Source organism: Balaenoptera ricei, chromosome 8, assembly GCF_028023285.1.
Source record: "Balaenoptera ricei isolate mBalRic1 chromosome 8, mBalRic1.hap2, whole genome shotgun sequence".
NCBI lineage: Eukaryota > Metazoa > Chordata > Mammalia > Artiodactyla > Balaenopteridae > Balaenoptera > Balaenoptera ricei.
Window position 1 is genome coordinate 9291234 of NC_082646.1, and position 19502 is coordinate 9310735.

Genomic DNA, 19502 nt, shown 5'->3' on the forward strand with positions numbered 1-19502 from the left:
CTTTTCACTGCCTGCAGTTTTCTTTTCTGGTCTTCAGGGTTGAGTTAGGGCCTTAACTGGCATGGGACCCACTCAGATATGGACAGACACAGCTGGACCACAGACTGGAGAAAGGCCTTGCCTTTCCCACATCTCCTCCGCAGTCCTGCCCCAGACGTCCTAGAAACACTGAAGAGGCTAGGTGGTGGGGCCAGCCCAGGCCAAGGCTTGTGAAGCATCTCTGCAAACATTATTTTAGAGCCTTCTGGAAGCAGGTCCTTCACTCTTCCTGGCCTGGCCTCACGGTCTCTCTGTAGTATCCTGTTGTTGGGTTTTCGTCTGTCACTGTGGAACTCCTTCCAAGGACAGACACTGAGGGAAGGTGTTAGAAGGCAACAAATTGCAAGGCAGACTTGCAGGGTAACCCATCCCATAAATGGAATAAAATGCAAAGCCTGTTTTCTGTCTCTAGTACTGACACCTGACATTTGCACAGCACACTCCAGTTTATAAGCTCTCATAGATCTCAGCTAGTCCTGAGAGTTGTTGTCTGAAGAGGGCTTCACCCTTTACAAGGGCTCTCATGTACCTTGTCTCAGGAAACCCTTAGAGCGGTTCCGGGTTTGTGGGGATGTGGGCTGGAACGTACATCTTTGGATACCTAATCTGGTGCTCTTTTCACAGCACTGCCTGCCTTCTCTTCCTTCCCATCTCTTGCCCCAGCAAGGACAACTCTGCCTCCCCTCATTCCGCTGTTGCTGATTTTTTGTCGCCATCTCATCTTCCTAGGCTGCCAAAGTAAATACAAAACAAGCAAAGGAAATCTCAATCCATGATTTCTGAAGAGCATTTTAAATCAGCAGGTTTTATGTGATGCTGTTATATTCTTTTTTCTTTGGAGAGCAAAGCCCTGTAAGAGCAGGAACCCTCTGTCAGTGCATACTTTATAGAATCTGTAGTAGGGCATCTCGTGGACTGTGCTACGTGAAAACAGAGTTCCTAGCCTGCTTCGCTGGGCAAGTTCTCAGATTTTTTTTTTTAAAGGATATTTATTTTACTTTTTTTTTTTTAAAGGAATTCCTTTATTTTTATTATTTATTTATTTATTTATTTACTTTTGGCTGTGTTGGGTCTTCGTTTCTGTGCGAGGGCTTTCTCTAGTTGCGGCAAGTGGGGGCCACTCTTCATCGCACTGCGCGGGCCTCTCATTATCGCGGCCTCTCTTGTTGCAGAGCACAGGCTCCAGACGCGCAGGCTCAGTAGTTGTGGCTCACGGGCCTGGTTGCTCCGCGGCATGTGGGATCTTCCCAGACCAGGGCTTGAACCCGTGTCCCCTGCATTGGCAGGCAGATTCTCTGCCACTGCGCCACCAGAGAAACCCAAGTTCTTGGATTTTTAAGTTAATAGAAATCCCCTCATTAAGCCAGAGACCCTGAGTATCAATTCCATCTTCTTTTCCTGCCTTGCAGATGTTGGGGGGAATGTCTGGATAAATAATCAGTGTTGTAGTGTTAAATTACTTGATGTCCGGTTTTGTGCTTACTAAGGTTGATTCATATCTTCAAAGGAAAATGATTTTTTTTTTTCAAATGCACAGCTTTGTGTGACTTGTATGTGGATTCTCCAAGGCAGCCTGAAGATTCCTTGTGATGAGTCGTGGTTTCCTCACTTCAGGAACCACTAAGAGTATTCTGTTTTACTCACAATCTAAATAATAAGTGTTTTTTCCCTTATTTATTCATTTGTCTGGCACACAGTTTGCTGGACAAATGAGTGAATAAGAATTAATAAGATATTGGATCTGTCCTTCCAGAGAAAGACTTAAAAAGACTTACCGTGGTCTCTGCCTGAGTACCTGTTGTGTGACAGGCCTTGAGCTGGGTGCTGTGTGGCCCTGCCCTCGGAGCTTTACGGTCTAGTGAACTAAACAGGATGATGAACGATTCTTACCACACAAAAAGTAGATATATGTGTGTGCTGCGATACAGGGTCCAAGTTCCTGTGGACGCAATCTGGGAGGACCAGGGAAGGCGTCTGGGGAAAGCAGGTCTGAAGGATGAGTAGAGTTAACCAAGTAAAAGGGGTAGAAAGGGTATTTCAGGCAGAGTCGACAGCGTCAGGAACACCTAGTGAGGGCGTAGAAAAGAGATACAGCAGTGTATTCGAGCAGCAACTTTCAATGCAGTAGCAGTCGTGGGAGAAGAGAGGTGGGCAGGGGCCAGGTCTTGCAGGGCCTTGGGAATCAAATTGTAAGGGGTTTAGATTTTACCCTGTGGACAATGTGAAGCCATTGGCCGATGTGGTATGTTAGAAGGGTCACCACTCAGACCTTACCACAGCACTGCAGGAGGTATTGATGTGGATATGGCTCTTGCCCATTTTTAAATGCTTGCACTCACCTGCCTCCCTGCCCCCAAACTAAAGGTAAATGTCTAGGTTCCAGAAATAAAAGCTGGAGGAGTGAGCACAATCTAACTCCACCACAGCCCGAGGAGATTTCAAACCAAAATAAAGACTTCTAAAGTTTGGGGTTCTAATACCTATACTCCAACAAGGAGATATTAAAATGGGGCACTGGTGGGGATGGGGGAGGGATATAGAGTTGAACATCTGCCAGCCTGGAGCCTTGAAGAGCTACTCCTTCCATGAAAATCTGTCTACTGATCAAGCAAAAGGGCAAGGAAGTGTAGGCCTCCATAGCCTTGGGTGGGACAGAAATCGCTCACAGGCTTAGGCCTAAATGAGACACTGTCAGCATAATTCAGGAAGACTCTGAGAAATTAAGATACTGAAACCACTAGTACTTGGATGGAAGCAAATGAAATTTCATTCAAAGGGCTCACTTTTATAACCTAGGGCTCTCCCAAAGAAAATGGGCATAAAACGTAAAAAAATTACAAACCACCTGCAAAAACAAACCACCATGAGATTGAGCAGATTTAATAAGTAGGTAAATTAGCACAGGAAGATCTGTAAATTACAGAACTACAGACCATGAGATTATGTAGTGAATGTTTGCGGGTAATGGAAAAATGAAATAAGCTTGAATGGAAAGTGATTTGAGATACAGATTTAAATAATGAATAATTTGGTGGTTGATGGGCAGCAGCACATTAGACAGAACGTTACAGCTGTTAAGAGTGGATCGTTGACCTTGAAGGTGGACCTGAGGCAGTTGTAGTGAAGCATAAAAAGATTGGAAAATGAAGAACCCTCAGGTTGCATGTGGAGAGTGGTCTGGAGGGGGTGGCACCTGGAAGTCCACTGGTAAAATTTGAACCAAGTGGTTCATTCCACATGTAAGTGCCAGTGCAGTCGTAGGGGCCGAGGATATCGTCATTTTTTAAGAGGTCCTATCAATGCCTTTTAGTGGGTCATAACGGCTTGACTCGGGGAATGGCAGTGGAGATGAGATGCATGAATTTGAAAGATTTAGAAGGTAGGATTAACAAGATACGGTGAATAAAAAAGTAGAAACTTATGGAGGAAAAGATTGATTCTTACTGTTAATGTAGGAAGAAAACTTCAAAGTGGAGGCTTATTCATTTAGATGCATTTATTGTGTGCTTTGTTATAGGTATTGGAAATTGATTGAAGCACAGTCCCCTACTTCAAGGGGTTTCAGGGGAAAGATGAACGATGGCTGTGTGATACGGCAGATTTTGAGATACAGATATGTCCAAATAGCTAGGGAAGCAAAGTGATTTCTAACAGGTCTAAGGGCAGGGAGAATGGGATCAAGGAAAGCATCTCAGGAGACATGAAGCCTTACCTATCTATGTCTTGAAAGATAAATAAGTTTAACCTAATGAAGGGTAAAGAGTTGGAAGGAACGGCATGTTCAAAAGCCAAAGAGCATAGACCTTTTGTGTACTTTACATGCACAACGTGCATGTGTGTGTGTGTTTGAAAGGATTGGAGAGGAAGGCAAAGGAATAACAAGATGAAGGGACTTCCCTGGTGGTCCACTGGTTAAGACTCCACGCTCCCAATGCAGGGGGCCCGGGTTGGATCCCCGGTCAGGGAACTAGATCCCACATGCTGCAACTGAAAGATCCTGTGTGCTGCAACTAAGACCTGGTGCAGCCAGATAAATAAAATAAATATTAAAAAAAAAAAGAAACCCAAGATGAAGGTCAACCTAATACATAGTACTTAAAAGTTTGTATTTCACTTCCAAGACAGGAGTGATTGAGGATCTTAAATAAGGAAGGGACAGGACCAGATTTGCCAAGAGCAGTCACTCTTGTGATATGATGAATGGTAACAAAGGTAACAAACCTGGAGACAGATAGCTCACATTTAGAGGCAGTTACAGTAATCCAGAGGAGAACTGATTAAGACCGAAACTGTAAATCCTGGGAATGAAGAAGAGGGGACCTGTTGAGAAGAAATAGGAACACACGTGAAGCATTGGTGGTGGGAGTTTTCCGTACAAAAGGAACAGACTTTTACAGACTTGGAGGCCTGGAAAGACACCCTATTGTAGGGAGGTCAGCAGTGCATTCATTATAGCAGGTGATACAGAGAAGAGGGGAGGATATGAGGCTTGAAAAATAAATTGAGGGCTGGTTGTGAAGGGCTTCATGTACCATGCCAAGGATTTTGGAACTGATCTTCCTAACAGTATGAAATTATTATTTTTAAATGTTGAGTGATGCAGTTGGAACTATTATTCAGAAAGATAATGGTTAACATTGGGGCACCATCACTCTTTTAGGCACTTCACAGATATTCCTCATAGTAACCCTATTAGGTGGATTCCATCCTTACCTCCATTCTGTAAAGGGGAAACAGGCATAAGGAGAATAAGAACTTGACCATGACCCCACATCTAGTAAACAATAGAGCCAGGATTCAAACCCTGGCAATCTGACTCCAGGAGGACTCTCTCTTAACCTTACATGCCCTAAGTGTTTCTCAGCTAGGACGCACATCAGAACCACATGTAGCATTTCTAAAGATACAGTTCCCTGGATTGACTTGAATCAGAATATCCGGAAGAATGATGTGTGTGATACTATGTTTTGCAAAAGCTCCACAGCTGAATCTGTTGTGTTTTGCTCATAGCTGAGTACTGTGGGGATCCCAGTTAGGAAGTTATGGCCGTAGTCCAGGCAAGAGATGGGGGCCCAAACTAAATCAGGACGAAACAGATTTAGAGGCTTAAGAGGTACAATTGGCTTAATGAGCTGTAAGCAATGGGGAAGATTCAAAGTTGAATCCAAAGATGATAAGGTTGAGTGTTGACTTAACAAGTGATGATATCAGCCAAGAGGATTACACGAAGAGGGGTGGATTTGGGAGCAGGAATCGTGAATTTAGTTTTGAGCACTCAGTTTTGAGGGTCTGTAGGTCTTCCAGTTAAAGATGTCTTAAGAGGAGGATCGCTTTTGGGGGTGCTTATGTGCCAGCCACTGTGTGTAAGTGGCTTTCTTCGCTGTTACCGCATACAATCCTCTCAAATCTCTGAGAGTTCCCACTTTACAGAATAAATTAATATGGAGTGTGATTCAGTTCACAATGAACCTCCACAAAGCCTTCTCTGTCTAATTCAGCCCTGTCAATGTGTCTTTTCTCAGAATATATATCCTAATATATATGTCAGCGTGTGTGTGTGTGCATGTGTGTGTGTAAAACAGATTGTGGTCAGTACCACATTTTTAGCAGGCAGTTATGAGTGTCCTTTCTCCTAGCCATTTTCCTTTTAGGTTCCCATATTTCATGAAGTAGAAATGCAGTGTTTTTCTGTTTTTCTATGGAGTGTGAACCTTGCCTAGGAAAAGGAGTGGGAGAACATACCTTCAGGCATAGCTTATCCTATTCCAACTAGATCTATTTGCAACATATGGAGATTAGGGGAAAGGGGATTTAAGTTTGGGAGTGTTATGTGTACAGGATTATGATTGATCTCAGAACTGTTACTCCTGTGTATACTTTCATGCTTATAGTGTTGTCTGTCTTTACTTCTCTACCCAGGTCCCTTGGGAGAAGCTCCTCGAGGCGCCCAGGCTGAGACGGGGGGAATGACAGTGTGAGCTCTCGATGGTGTGAGACCACCCCAGAGCCAGAGCCAGACAATGGCTACAGCCTTGGAACCGGAGGACCAGGATCTTTGGGAAGAAGAGGGGATCCTCATGGTGAAATTGGAAGATGATTTCACCTGTAGGCCAGAGTCTGTCTTACAGAGGGATGACCCTGTGCTTGAGACGTCGCACCAGAACTTCCGGTGCTTTCGCTACCAGGAAGCAGCAAGCCCTCGGGAAGCTCTCATCCGACTCCGAGAACTGTGTCATCAGTGGCTGAGGCCAGAGAGGAGGACAAAGGAGCAGATCCTAGAGCTGCTTGTGCTGGAACAATTCCTTACTGTCCTGCCCGGAGAACTGCAGAGCTGGGTGCGGGGCCAGCGGCCAGAGAGTGGCGAGGAGGCCGTGACGCTGGTGGAGGGTTTGCAGAAACAACCCAGGAGACCAAGGCGGTGGGTGAGGAGGGGGAGTCCTGATCTGTGTGACGTGGAGGGGGTCTATTTGCTGGAAGGATGGATTTAGGGGTAGGGCTCACATAAATTACCCCATAAATTGAATTGGCTCCACCCTTGGGTTGTACCTAGATCCATGAGCTCCATGGGACACAGGAGTGTGTGTGTGTTTGTGTGTGTATGAGTGTGACTTCCTGGTTCTTGAAACACCTGCCTAGGGACCATCTTTGTGGCCTCAGCACACAAGGGTGATATGGCTTTGGTTTTCTCTTTGGATGTTGAACCTCCATTCCCTGGGGAGGAGAATTCTGTGACTTCCTCAGAGGTTCTCAGCCCCTCAGTGACAGATCCCCCTTTCAGGACAACAGACAGGGGAGCACACAGCAAGGCAAGCCGCAGGTGGGGTAGGCGAAGATGGGAAGGATGGGCCCTCAGAGCCCTGGTGACAGGCAGGGTTGAGGGAAATGAGAAAGCAGGGCAGTATCTGAATGTCCTCCCCTTGTCCTGGCGAGGATAAACTCAGCTCCTCCTCGCACGCCCCGGTGGGACTGGACTTTCCCCTCCTCGTCTGGGTCCCTCTGGGAGTTTTCCTGTTGGCAGCTTCTCCTAACATAAGCCCTGATGACAGCCAAGACTTTCCTCCTGACTCCATGGTGACTGGAAGTTGGAATTATTCCCAGGTGACTGTCCATGTTCACGGCCAGGAAGTCCTGTCCGAGGAGACAGTGCATCCAGCAGCAGAGCCCGGGTCACCTAGTGAGCTTCAGGATCCTGCACACACCTTGACCCCCGAGGAGTCCCGTGAGGAGACCACACAGAGCCCAGATCTGGGGGCACCAGAAGAGCAGAGCCTGTGCCAGGAGTTGGAGTTGCAGCCCCTGCAGGAGAGCGGTGGGAGCCTCAGCAGGAAGGGGGGATCGTGGCAGAGTGAGGGGAGGGGGATATTGCTCCCATACCGAGGAGGCTGGCTAGATCATAAGGGGAGGAAACCACAGAGCACAGGGTGTTGAGAGGAGACAGTACTAGCTAGAGTACCCGTAAGCAGGGCTGCCTTGGATAGCACGTTTGTTGGTTATTCTCCTGGCATTCCCGTAGTGTTATAGGTGGTGGCGTTGGGATGACTCAAGCCGCCCTTAGGCCTGTGTCTTGACTCCCACCTTCCCACCAGAGACCATGGGGGATGCTCAGCTCTTTGCCAGTTATAGGGCCGCCCTGCACACTGCTGATCTCTGCCTTCTTTTCTTCTTAGAGGTTCCAGTGCCCCAGGACCCAGCCCTTCCTGAAGAGAGGAACCCTGGAAACCCAGAGATGGTTGCCCTTCTTACTGCTCTGTCACAGGTGCACCCTAGTTTCTGTCTATACCATGGAGAATTTGAGGAACCGTTGGGCATATACACTGAACAGGTCAGACGGGACACAAGTTTCCACTCTCCTTTGCCAGTTTAAGTTCTCAGTTCTGCATGTGTCTGGAAGGGGAGGAACTGCAGCTAATGAGATCAGTTATAACATCTCAGTCGGATCTACAGGCTCCAGAGCCTTTTGATTTGCCACCAACCAGAGGGACTAACAAAGTGGGATTATTTGGTAACACCCCAGTACAACTTTGAAGTTGTCAAGTGAGGGTTTGTTTTTGGTTTTAAGGAATAAACTTGATCATCATTTGTAAGGATAACTGACTGTCCTGCAAAAACGATTTCTGATTTTGGGTGCTATCCTCTTCCAGGGACTGCATTCAGTCAGGCCATGGCATTCATGAAGACTTCACCATGGTCAAGAGCCCCACAACTAAGCTATGTGGCTGGAGAAAAAAGGAATAGAATTCATCCTTATTTTTATTTTATTTATTTATTTATTTATTTTGGCCGCGCTGCGTGGCATGCGGGACCTTAGTTCCCTGACCAGGGATCGAACCCGTGCCCCCTACATTGGGAGTGTGGAGTCTTAACCACTGGACCGCCAGGGAAGTCCCCATCCTTATTTATTTATTTTTTTAAATAAATTAATTTATTTCTTTTTGGCTGCGTTGGGTCTTCGTTGCTGCATGTGGGCTTTCTCTAGTTGCGGCGAGCGGGGGCTACTCTTCCATTGCTGTGTGGGGGCTTCTCATTGTGGTGGCTTCTCTTGTTGCGGAGCACGGGCTCTAGGACTGCAGGCTTCAGTAGTTGTGGCACGTGGGCTTCAGTAGTTGTGGCTCGCAGGCTCTAGAGCGCAGGCTTAGTAATTGTGGCGCACGGGCTTTGTTGCTCTGTGGCAGGTGGGATCTTCCTGGACCAGGGCTCAAACCCGTGTCCCCTGCATTGGCAGGTGAATTCTTAACCACTGCGCCACCAGGGAAGCCCCCCATCCTTATTTTTAGATTGTAGTCTAGCTGAAGAAGAAAGTCCTATTTATGCTATATAGACTATGTAAGTGATGTGTGATTAGGTAAGGTCAGTTAGGGAAAGCTTCCTGGAAAAGATAAATTTTTGCAGAAATGTAGGTAGCATTAAAGTGTAAAATAGGGAGTTGAATGATGACTTCTAAGACCTTTCTTGTATTTTAAACAATATCCCCAGAAAGAACATAGTCTGGTGCTGAGGGAAAGTAGTGGGATTGGAGGGAGCAGGAAGAGGGCCAGTTGCAAAAGCAGAAACTTGGGAAGCAGCGACAGAGGATGAGACACAGATGTCCTGAAAGGGAACCACGTGTCCCATTTGAGTTTCTTTGTCTCCTGGATGGATTCTGCCTGTTCCAGTGACCTTTATTCCAGGAACAAAATATGAGGCTCCATAAAGCATGACATTTTAATAGAATCTTTGTGTTGTTTCAGGGATTGGTAACTTTCAAGGATGTGGCTGTCTGCTTCTCCCAGGACCAGTGGAGTGATCTGGATCCAACACAGAAAGAGTTCTATGGGGAATATGTCTTGGAAGAAGACTGCGGAATTGTGGTCTCCTTGTGTAAGCAATTTCAAGTGTTTCTAGAGTGTCCTGAGCACAGAGATCGTTTTCTTGTTGGAAATTGAGGGTGTCTTAGACCTTAGATTGTACATACTACACTTCTCTTATGCCGACCCCACCAGTGACACTGAAGGACAGCCGAGGAAGATGGTGTCCTTCGAAGCTAGAGGGAAGAGAAAATGCCTAGGAAGTAGTTGGAAACCTCTAACAAGAAAACAGCTGTAATACTATAGTTTTAGTATGAGTTTAAGTTTAGTGTGAGTAGGTAAGCATATCAGTTTTGAAACAAGCAATGAAAGTTGGAGACAATCTACTTACTTGAATATGGGAAGAGAGGGTAACATTGACAGCTGTGTGATTATTGAGTTGCTGGTGAAAGGCAAGAGATATGCAGTACTCGTCAGAGGGGCTCAAGCTAAAGAGACTGAAGGTTTGATGGACTGACCTGCCTATGTGATTGTTCTGCAGTCTGCCAAACAGAAAAGATCTGCTCTTGACACGGGGAACAGTTGAACCAATCGTGACGTCCTGTTTTCCCTCTCTTGAGCAGCATTTCCAATCCCCAGACTAGACGAGATCTCCCACATGGGAGAAGAAGAGCCTTTGATCCCAGAGATCCCAGAGGCGCAGGAACCTCGAGAGCCAGAAATCCTGAGTTTCACCTACACAGGTGAGGAGTGACAAAGGGGATCTGTCCCCAAGCTGGCAGCTCCTCTGGTCAGTGTTTCTTTCGCCCTCTGGGGAACCCCTCTCACTGGTTCTTCTAACATGTCAGCCGACGGCAGGTGTCTCCCTCTGAAGCCAAATTCTTCTATCCTTTTCCCCTCTTCACGCCTATCATTGGTTTGAGGGATCTGTAATGCAAAATGGTGACAGACGAAAAAGGGGAACTTTTGGAATTGCAGCTATACCATTTTTTAAGCATTCACGTAAACCCTTGATCCCCAACCTCCACATTTGTGAAAGGAGGATAATAATGTTTGTCCACACGAAGGCTGTTGACAATGTGAGATGGCACATAAGAAAGTGCCTGGCACATGACAGGCATTCAGTTGACTGGTTATTTCCTTCTTCCCAGCCTCTACACTTAAGAAACATTGGTGTCTCTCTATACGGTCTTGCCCTCCCAAAACTGTTTAAAAATCTCCATTGTGCACAAGGCATCATTACCTCTATAATTTCCTCTTTTCTCCTCTCTCCCTTTCTACAGGAGATAGGAGTGAAGATGAGGAGGAGTGTCCTGAGCCGGAAGATCTGAGTTTGGAGGATCTACACAGGTCTATCTTGGGAGATGCAGAAGTTCACCAGACTCCAGATTGGGAAATAGTCTTTGAGGATGATCCAGGTAGACTTAACGAAAGAAGATTTGGCACAAATATTTCTCAAGTTAATAGTTTAACGAATCTTCAGGAAACCATGCCTGTCCACCCCCTGTTAGGGAGACATCATGACTGTCCTGTATGTGGTAAAAGTTTCACTTGTAACTCCCACCTTGTTAGACACCTGAGAACTCACACAGGAGAGAAACCCTATAAATGTATGGAGTGTGGGAAAAGTTACACACGGAGCTCACATCTCGCCAGGCACCAAAAGGTCCACAAAATGAGCGCTCCTTATAAATATCCCCTAAACCGGAAGAATCTGCATGAGACCTCCCCTCTGGTCCAGGTTGAGAGAACTCCACCTGTTGAGAAACCCTATAGGTGTGACGATTGTGGAAAACACTTCCGCTGGACTTCAGACCTTGTCAGGCACCAGAGGACACATACGGGAGAGAAACCCTTCTTCTGTACTATTTGTGGCAAAAGCTTCAGCCAGAAATCCGTGCTCACAACACACCAAAGAATCCACCTTGGAGGCAAACCCTACTTGTGCGGAGAGTGTGGAGAGGACTTCAGTGACCACAGGCGGTACCTGGCCCACCGGAAGACACACGCAGCCGAGGAGCTCTATCTGTGCAGTGAATGTGGGCGCTGCTTCAACCACAGCGCTGCCTTTGCCAAGCACCTGAGGGGACACGCCTCAGTGAGGCCCTGCCGCTGCACCGAGTGTGGGAAGAGCTTCAGTCGGAGAGACCACCTTGTCAGGCATCAGAGAACACACACTGGTGAGAAACCATTCACATGCCCTACCTGCGGAAAGAGCTTCAGCAGAGGCTACCACTTAATCAGGCACCAGAGGACCCACTCAGGAAAGACCTCCTAGCCCGGTCCCCACGTGTGGACACCTGCCTTCGACTCTTTCCCAGGGATGGTCCGGGAGAAGCCGTCTTGTCGGCCTGGGAAGACCTTTTCTAGGGAGTCCCCTGACCTGCCCAGATGTGCGTTAGTAACCTCTTCCCACAACTAGATCACCCCACCCCACCCCACCCCACCCCACCCCCCTGGGCAGAACCTCTCAACCTTCTTCTACACTTTGAGGAGATATTCTTCCCAAAGTTCGCCTGAATTGAGGCCTCTCCGTGACGGGAGTGCTCCTGCCTCGACCTCACAGGTGTGAAGTAGGAGAATTAGAAGACTTAAGAGGTTGTGTTTACTATATTTGCCCCCAAATAAGCTGTTAATTATCCTAAAGACGCCTAACACCCTCAAGTTTAAAGTGGCCCAGGACAAGTCCTTAGGTTTGATAAGGGACCATCCTTTAGGATTCTGTCCTTCCTGGGCTCAAATCTTAAAGCACACAGCCCTGAACTCAAGGCAGGAGACCTGCATCCCGGTGGCTCTGCCACACTTTCACAGGTTAACTGTACAACTCTCACTGATACACTTCTTCACCATGCACTTTCCTTTGATTCTCGGGAGAGATGCGAGTAGTGGTTGATGGGCAAAAACATCAAGGCGGCTTCATGTGGACCTTGTCAGGCTGCTCCCTTCCCCATTGTCAAAATGACACCAGGTGCCAGACACAGCTTGAAAGGGGGGCCTGGTCAGAAGCCTCTTTCCTTGTGGGGTTTTTTCCTGTTAGAATGCTCCTGCCTAGCCCTCCTACTGTTCTGCCGGTCTCTTGGTTTTGTCCCTAGTGCTTATTCTGCCACAAGTGAGATGTAGCATTTGGGTGCTGAGGGATCCAGTAACGCCTAATTAAAACCATGTTGAAGTCATTTACGTTTCCACATATATACAAACCCACCCAGCCGACCCTCTTCACATGAGTTTGTGAGGGGATTTTGAAGTGGTGTCAGCTTACAAAGGCACTGTCATGATTGTAGAATCCTGATTGATGGGGTCACTTCACTTACGTGAAGAAAGCTGGAGAAGATCTGAGCTCCAATTATGGAAACTTTAAGCGAAAGCTGTTGCTGCTGGCCAAGGCCATCCAGACTGTTCTCCTGACACCCCACCCCATCCGCCCTGCCTCATTCTCTGATGTCAGGGAAACCTGGGACCCTGAAGAATTTACCAGGAGTAAAGGCTTTCATGTATTTGCGTTGTTTGCTTTTTCTTACGTGATTTCATTTTCATGTAATTAAGAACTAAGGAGTAGAATCTCATGGCCCAAGGATCTCTGTTGCCTGGTAAAGGTTCCATGGAGATGAGGCTGAATAATGATGAACCTCACCTGCTCTGATTGTGGGAGTGGCAAGGACTGGGGAGACCACCCTCCAAAAATGGAGCACAGGGTATGGATTAAAGCATGAAAAGGGAGACGACTGCCTTCTGTGCTGGTTTCTTCTGCTCTGTTTCTCGACATACTGCATGCCAGCATTCACCAGAGGAACGTGGGTGGGATGACAAAGCCTAAGCTTAACAGCTCAACAAGGGGATTCTCATTCTGGTCAGTAATGATGTTCCAGTTGACTGGTTTGGTTTTAACTCCAGTCATCCATTGTCCTTCTGGAAGTATGCACACATGAAATTTTAGAAAGTAACACGGGCAGCCAAGTTCCCTGGTTTCTAGGGCTTTCCATTTCACCCATTCACTCACCAGAGCCTCAGGTTCCTGAGACTTTTAAAGATCATCTATACTCAGAAAAATCTGAGAGGACATGGTAGTTTTCCATGAGGATAGAGAAGGCTTGGCATGGTTAGCAGAGCCATAGGTGGAATTGAGGTTAAGAGCTGAGTCTGGAGTTTGCCAAAGAGATTATCCTAACATGCAGACATTTCTGAGCCATTGATCTAAGGTTTAAGCACAGTTTGTCCTGGGTGAAATGGCACAGCATCAAAAAAAAAAAATTTCCCCTAGATTATAACATTTATGGAAGTTGATAAAATTCTGGAGGTAACAGAAAAAATTACTTTTAATTCACTGATTTGCATTATTGCAGTAGGTGAAAATCTGTCGAGAATTATACATAAAGGAAAGTTTGAGAGACAGTGCAGTGTGTTGAAAAATCAAATAGTTCTTTTATTGCTCATGCTCCTGCAAAGTTTCATATGCTGACACTAAATCTCTGGTCTCTTGTAAATGACCGTATTTTCTGAGGTTCCTGAACGAATATGCTGTCTCCTGAATCTAAACACGAGCAGAACCATGGTTTGTAGCAGTAGGGCCAGTACGAGAGCCTGGCACGAGCAAGAAGCAGTACAGCTGAACACAGGATGCTGGAGCCCTGGATGCCCTACCATTCCTGAGGGGTCCTTCAGAATTCTGTGAACAGTTCAATCCTGGCGTTCTCGAACACCTTACTAAAAAAAAGTTTCAGAGGAAAGAAAAGGCAAGATTTTAAAAGATTATTTGGAGGAAGATATGAAGTAGTCTAATTGACAACTTAAAAAATTACTAGATTGTTGGAAATGATGAAGTGATTTGCTAACAAAGTTAAGAAATTAAAATGATAATATTAAGACCATTTGGCCACTAGTTTAGGAATAACCAAGTAATATTCAGCCTCTTCTCCACTGCAGAGTCCCAAGAGAAATAAATGGAAGGAAATAAAGGCAAAATATATTTTTATTATCTGGAACTTAGGGCTCAAACTCTACAGCAGAATCTAGTGAATTCAGGATACAAATGTACACAACATAATTTAATAACTTGTGGGCAATAAAGGTTCATGCTTCACAGTTATAGAATACATATTCTGAAATGGATGTAAAACAATTAATTGCTAGTGTATACTGTAATAAAGTTTTAAATACCAAGTGAGTATTATACAGATTAAGTTCTCTGACCACAATATTTTTTATTGGAAATTCCACAACAATAAGTTATATGTTTGGAGACTTTAAAAAATGTCCATATAAATAACTTTTTTAAAAATTAATTTATTTTTGGCTACATTGGGTCTTCGTTGATGCACATGGGCTTCTCATTGTGGTGGCTTCTCTTGTTGTGGAGCACAGGCTCTAGGTGCGTCAGGTTCAGTAGTTATGGCTCACGGGCTGTAGAGCACAGGCTCAGTAGTTGTGGCGCACAGGATTAGTTGCTCCGCAGCATGTGGGATCTTCCTGGACCAGGGCTCGAACCCATGTCCCCTGCATTGACAGGCAGATTCTTAACCATTGCACCACCAGGGAAGCCCAGTGTAAAGAACTCTTGCATCAAAGGAGAGATCACGGGCTTCCCTGGAGGCGCAGTGGTTGAGAATCTGCCTGCCAATGCAGGGGACACAGGTTCGAGCCCTGGTCTGGGAAGATCCCACATGCCGCGGAGCAACTGGGCCCGTGAGCCACAACTACTGAGCCTGCGCATCTGGAGCCTGTGCTCCACAACAAGAGAGGCCGCGATGGTGAGAGGCCTGCGCACCGTGATGAAGAGTGGCCCCCGCTTGCCGCAACTAGAGAAAGCCCTTGCACAGAAACGAAGACCCAACACAGCCATAAATAAATTAATTTAAAAAAAAAATAAAAAGGAGAGATCACGTGGAAATTTACTAATGCTCAGAACTAGAACAAAATGTAAATGCTGCATATCGATACTTATAGGATGCACTGAAAATGGTACTGAGCGGATAACAAAAAAGGAGAAGCTAAAAAAAATGAGCTAAATTATCAGCTTAGGAATTTTTTAAATAACAAAATATAGAAAGGAGCTACTGCAGAAAGTAATGACAAAAAATTACATTAACAAAGGAAAAAGGCTGGTTCTTTGAAAAGACTGCTAAAACCTTTGGCAATATTGATTAAGAGATAGAAATATAGAAATACAGTAAATAATAAGCTACAGAAAGGTAACTGTAGAAAAATATAAATCAGTAGGGGTGGTATAAAACAAAGATAATGCCTTTTGAAAATTAAAATACAGAGATGGCCTCATCCACCAGAGGGCAGACAGCAGAAGCAAGAAGAACTACAATTCTGCAGCCTGTGGAAGGAAACCCACATTCACAGAAAGACAAAATGAAAAGGCAGAGGACTTTGTGCCAGATGAAGGAACAAGATAAAACCCCAGAAAAACAGCTAAATAAATTGGAGATAGGAAACCTTCCAGAAAAAGAATTCAGAATAATGATAGTGAAGATGATCCAGGACCTTGGAGAAAGAATGGAGGTAAAGATTGAGAAGATGCAAGAAATGTTTTGTTTTGTTTTTTTTTTAATTAATTAATTTTATTTTATTTATTTTTGGCTGTGTTGGGTCTTCATTTCTGAGCGAGGGCTTTCTCCAGGTACGGCAAGTGGGGGCCACTCTTCATCGCGGTGCGCAGGCCTCTCACTATCGCGGCCTCTCTAGTTGCGGAGCACAGGCTCCAGACGCGCAGGCTCAGTAGTTGTGGCTCACGGGCCTTGTTGCTCCGCAGCATGTGGGATCTTCCCAGACCAGGGCTTGAACCCGTGTCCCCTGCATTGGCAGGCAGATTCTCAACCACTGCGCCACCAGGGAAGCCCTGCAAGAAATGTTTAACAAAGACCTAGAAGAATTAAAGAACAAACAGAAGAATTAAAGAACAACAGGTGAACAATATAATAACTGAAACGAAAAAAACATTAGAAGGAATCAATAGCAGAATAACTGAGGCAGAAGAACGGATAAGTGACCTGGAAGACAGAATAGTGGAATTCACTGCTGTGGAACAGAATAAAAAAAAAAAGAATGAAAAGAAATGAAGACAGCCTAAGAGACCTCTGGGACAACATTAAATGCAACAACATTCGCATTATAGGGGTCCCAGGAGAAGAGAGAGAGAAAGGACCAGAGAAAATATTTGAAGAGATTATAGTTGAAAACTTCCCTAACATGGGAAAGGAAATAGCCACCCAAGTCCAGGAAGCACAGAGAGTCCCATACAGGATAAACCCAAGGAGAAACACGCCGAGACACATAGTAATCAAATTGGCAAAAATTAAAGATGAAAAATTATTTAAAGCAACAAGGGAAAAATGACAAATAACATACAAGGGAACTCCCATAAGGTTAACAGCTGATTTCTCAGCAGAAACTCTACAAGCCAGAAGGCAGTGGCATGATATATTTGATGAAAGGGAAGAACCTACAACCAAGATTGCTCTACCCACAAGGATCTCATTCAGATTAGACAGAGAAATCAAAAGCTTTACAGACAAGCAAAAGCTAAAAGAATTCAGCACCACCAAACCAGCTCTAAAACAAATGCTAAAGGAACGTCTCTAAGTGGGAAACACAAGAGAAGAAAAGGACCTACAAAAACAAACCCATAAGAATTAAGAAAGTGGTAATAGGAACATACATATCGATAATTACCTTAAACGTGAAAGGATTAAATGCTCCAACCAAAAGACACAGGCTCGCTGAATGGATACAAAAACAAGACCCATATATATGCTGTCTACAAGAGACCCACTTCAGACCTAGGGACACATACAGACTGAAAGTGAGGGGATGGAAAAGGATATTCCATGCAAATGGAAATCAAAAGAAAGCTGGAGTAGCAATACTCATGTCAGATAAAATAGACTTTAAAGAATAGGGCTTCCCTGGTGGCACAGTGGTTAATAATCCGCCTCCCAGTGCAGGGGACATGGGTTCGAGCCCTAGTCCAGGAAGACCCCACATGCCACAGAGCAACTAAGCCCAAGTGCCACAACTACTGAGCCTGCACTCTAGAGCCCGTGAGCCACAACTACTGAAGTCCGCATGCCACAACTACTGAAGCCTGCACACCTAGAGCCCATGATCCGCAACAAGAGAAGCCACCACAGTGAAAGCCTGTGCACCACAATGAAAAGTAGCCCCCTCTCACTGCAACTAGAGAAAGCCCATGCACAGCAATGAAGACCCAAAGCAGCCAAAAATAAATAAATAAATATTTTAAATAATAAAATAAAGAACGTTACAAGAGACAAGGAAGGACACTACATAATGATCAAGGGATCAATCCAAGAAGAAGATATAACAATTATATAGGCACCCAACATAGGAGCACCTCAATACACAAGACAACTGTTAACAGCTCTAAAAGAGGAAATCGACAGTGCACAATAATTGTGGGGGACTGTAACACCTCACTTACACGAATGGAAAGATCATCCAGGCAGAAAATTAATAAGGAAACACAAGCTTTAAATGACACAATAGACCAGATAGATTTAATTGATATTTATAGGACATTCCCTCCAAAAACAGCAGATTACACTTTCTTCTCAAGTGCACATGGAACATTCTCTAGGATAGATAACATCTTGGGTCACATTCAAGCCTCGGTAAATTTAAGAAAATTGAAATCATACCAAGCAGCTTTTCCGACCACGACGCTATGAGATTAGAAATCAATTACAGGGGAAAAAAAGGTAAAAAACACAAACACATGGAGGCTAAACAATACGTTGCTAAATAACCAAGAGATCACTGAAGAAATCAAAGAGGAAATCAAAAAATACCTAGAGACAAATGACAACGAAAACATGACAATCCAAAACCTATGGATGCAGCAAAAGCAGTTCTAAGAGGGAAGTTTACAGCAATACAAGACTACCTCAAGAAACAAGAAAAATCTCAAGTAAACAATCTAACCCTACACCTAAAGGAACTAGAGAAAGAAGAACAAACAAAACCCAAAGTTAGCAGAAGGAAAGAAATCATCAAGATCAGAGCAGAAATAAATGAAATAGAAACAAAGAAAACAATAGCAAAGATCAATAAAACTAAAAGCTGTTTCTTTGAGAAGATAAACAAAATTGATAAACCTTTAGCCAGACTGATCAAGAAAAAGGGGGAGAGGACTCAAATCAATAAAATTAGAAATGAAAAAGGAGAAGTTACAACGGACACCGCAGAAATACAAAGCATTTTAAGAGACTACTACAAGCAACTCTATGCCAATAAAATGGATAACCTGGAAGAAGTGGACAAATTCTTAGAAAGGTATAATCTTCCAAGACTGAACCAGGAAGAAACAGAAAATATGAACAGACCAATCACAAGTAATGAAATTGAAACTGTGATTTAAAATCTTCCAAGAAACAAAAGTCCAGGATCAGATGGCTTCATAGGTGAATTCTATCAAACATTTAGAGAAGCGCTAACACCCATCCTTCTCAAACTCTTCCAAAAAATTGCAGAGGAAGGAAGATTCCCAAACTCATTCTATGAGGCCACCATCACCCTGATACCAAAACCAGACAAAGATACTACAAAAAAAGAAAATTACAGACCAATAACTCTCATGAATATAGATGCAAAAATCCTCAACAGAATACTAGCAAACAGAATCCAACAGCACATTAAAAGGATCATACACCATGATCAAGGGATTTATCCCAGGGATGCAAGGCTTTTTCAATATACGCAAATCAATCAATGTGATACACCATATTAACAAACTGAAGAATAAAAACCATGTGATCATCTCAATAGATGCAGAGAAAGCTTTTGACAAAATTCAATACCCATTTATGATAAAAACTCTCCAGAACGTGGGCATAGAGGGAAACTACCTCAACATAATAAAGGCCATATATGACAAACCCACAGCAAACATCATTCTCAATGGTGAAGAACTGAAAGCATTTCCTCTAAGATCAGGAACAAGACAAGGAGGTCCACTCTCGCCACTATTATTCAACATAGTTTTGTAAGTCCTAGCCACGGCAATCAGAGAAGAAAAAGAAATAAAAGGAATACAAATTGGAAAAGAAGAAGTAAAGCTGTCACTGTTTGCAGATGACATGATACTATACATAGAGAATCCTAAAGATGCTACCAGAAAACTACTTGAGCTAATCAATGAATTTGGTAAAGTAGCAGGAT

General features: G+C 44.5%; 1 protein-coding gene across 9 annotated transcripts in view; it reads left to right on the plus strand.

The window, feature by feature from the left end:
* The window catches only part of ZNF202 (zinc finger protein 202), a 20418-nt gene extending 7601 nt beyond the window's left edge, over positions 1 to 12817 (plus strand). For 7 of the 9 annotated variants that reach the window (XM_059930148.1, XM_059930151.1, XM_059930150.1 and 4 more), the window contains 6 exons: positions 5959 to 6461; positions 7138 to 7348; positions 7707 to 7861; positions 9267 to 9396; positions 9947 to 10066; positions 10607 to 12817. In XM_059930148.1, the coding sequence (XP_059786131.1) occupies positions 6060 to 6461; positions 7138 to 7348; positions 7707 to 7861; positions 9267 to 9396; positions 9947 to 10066; positions 10607 to 11601 (2013 nt within the window). In that variant the 5' untranslated portion in view covers positions 5959 to 6059 and the 3' untranslated portion in view covers positions 11602 to 12817. Of the gene's footprint in view, positions 1 to 645; positions 778 to 5958; positions 6462 to 7137; positions 7349 to 7706; positions 7862 to 9266; positions 9397 to 9946; positions 10067 to 10606 lie in introns of those variants that run through there. The other 2 variants (XM_059930155.1, XM_059930157.1) reach the window with 2 other exon arrangements.
* Positions 12818 to 19502: the final 6685 nt, after the last annotated feature.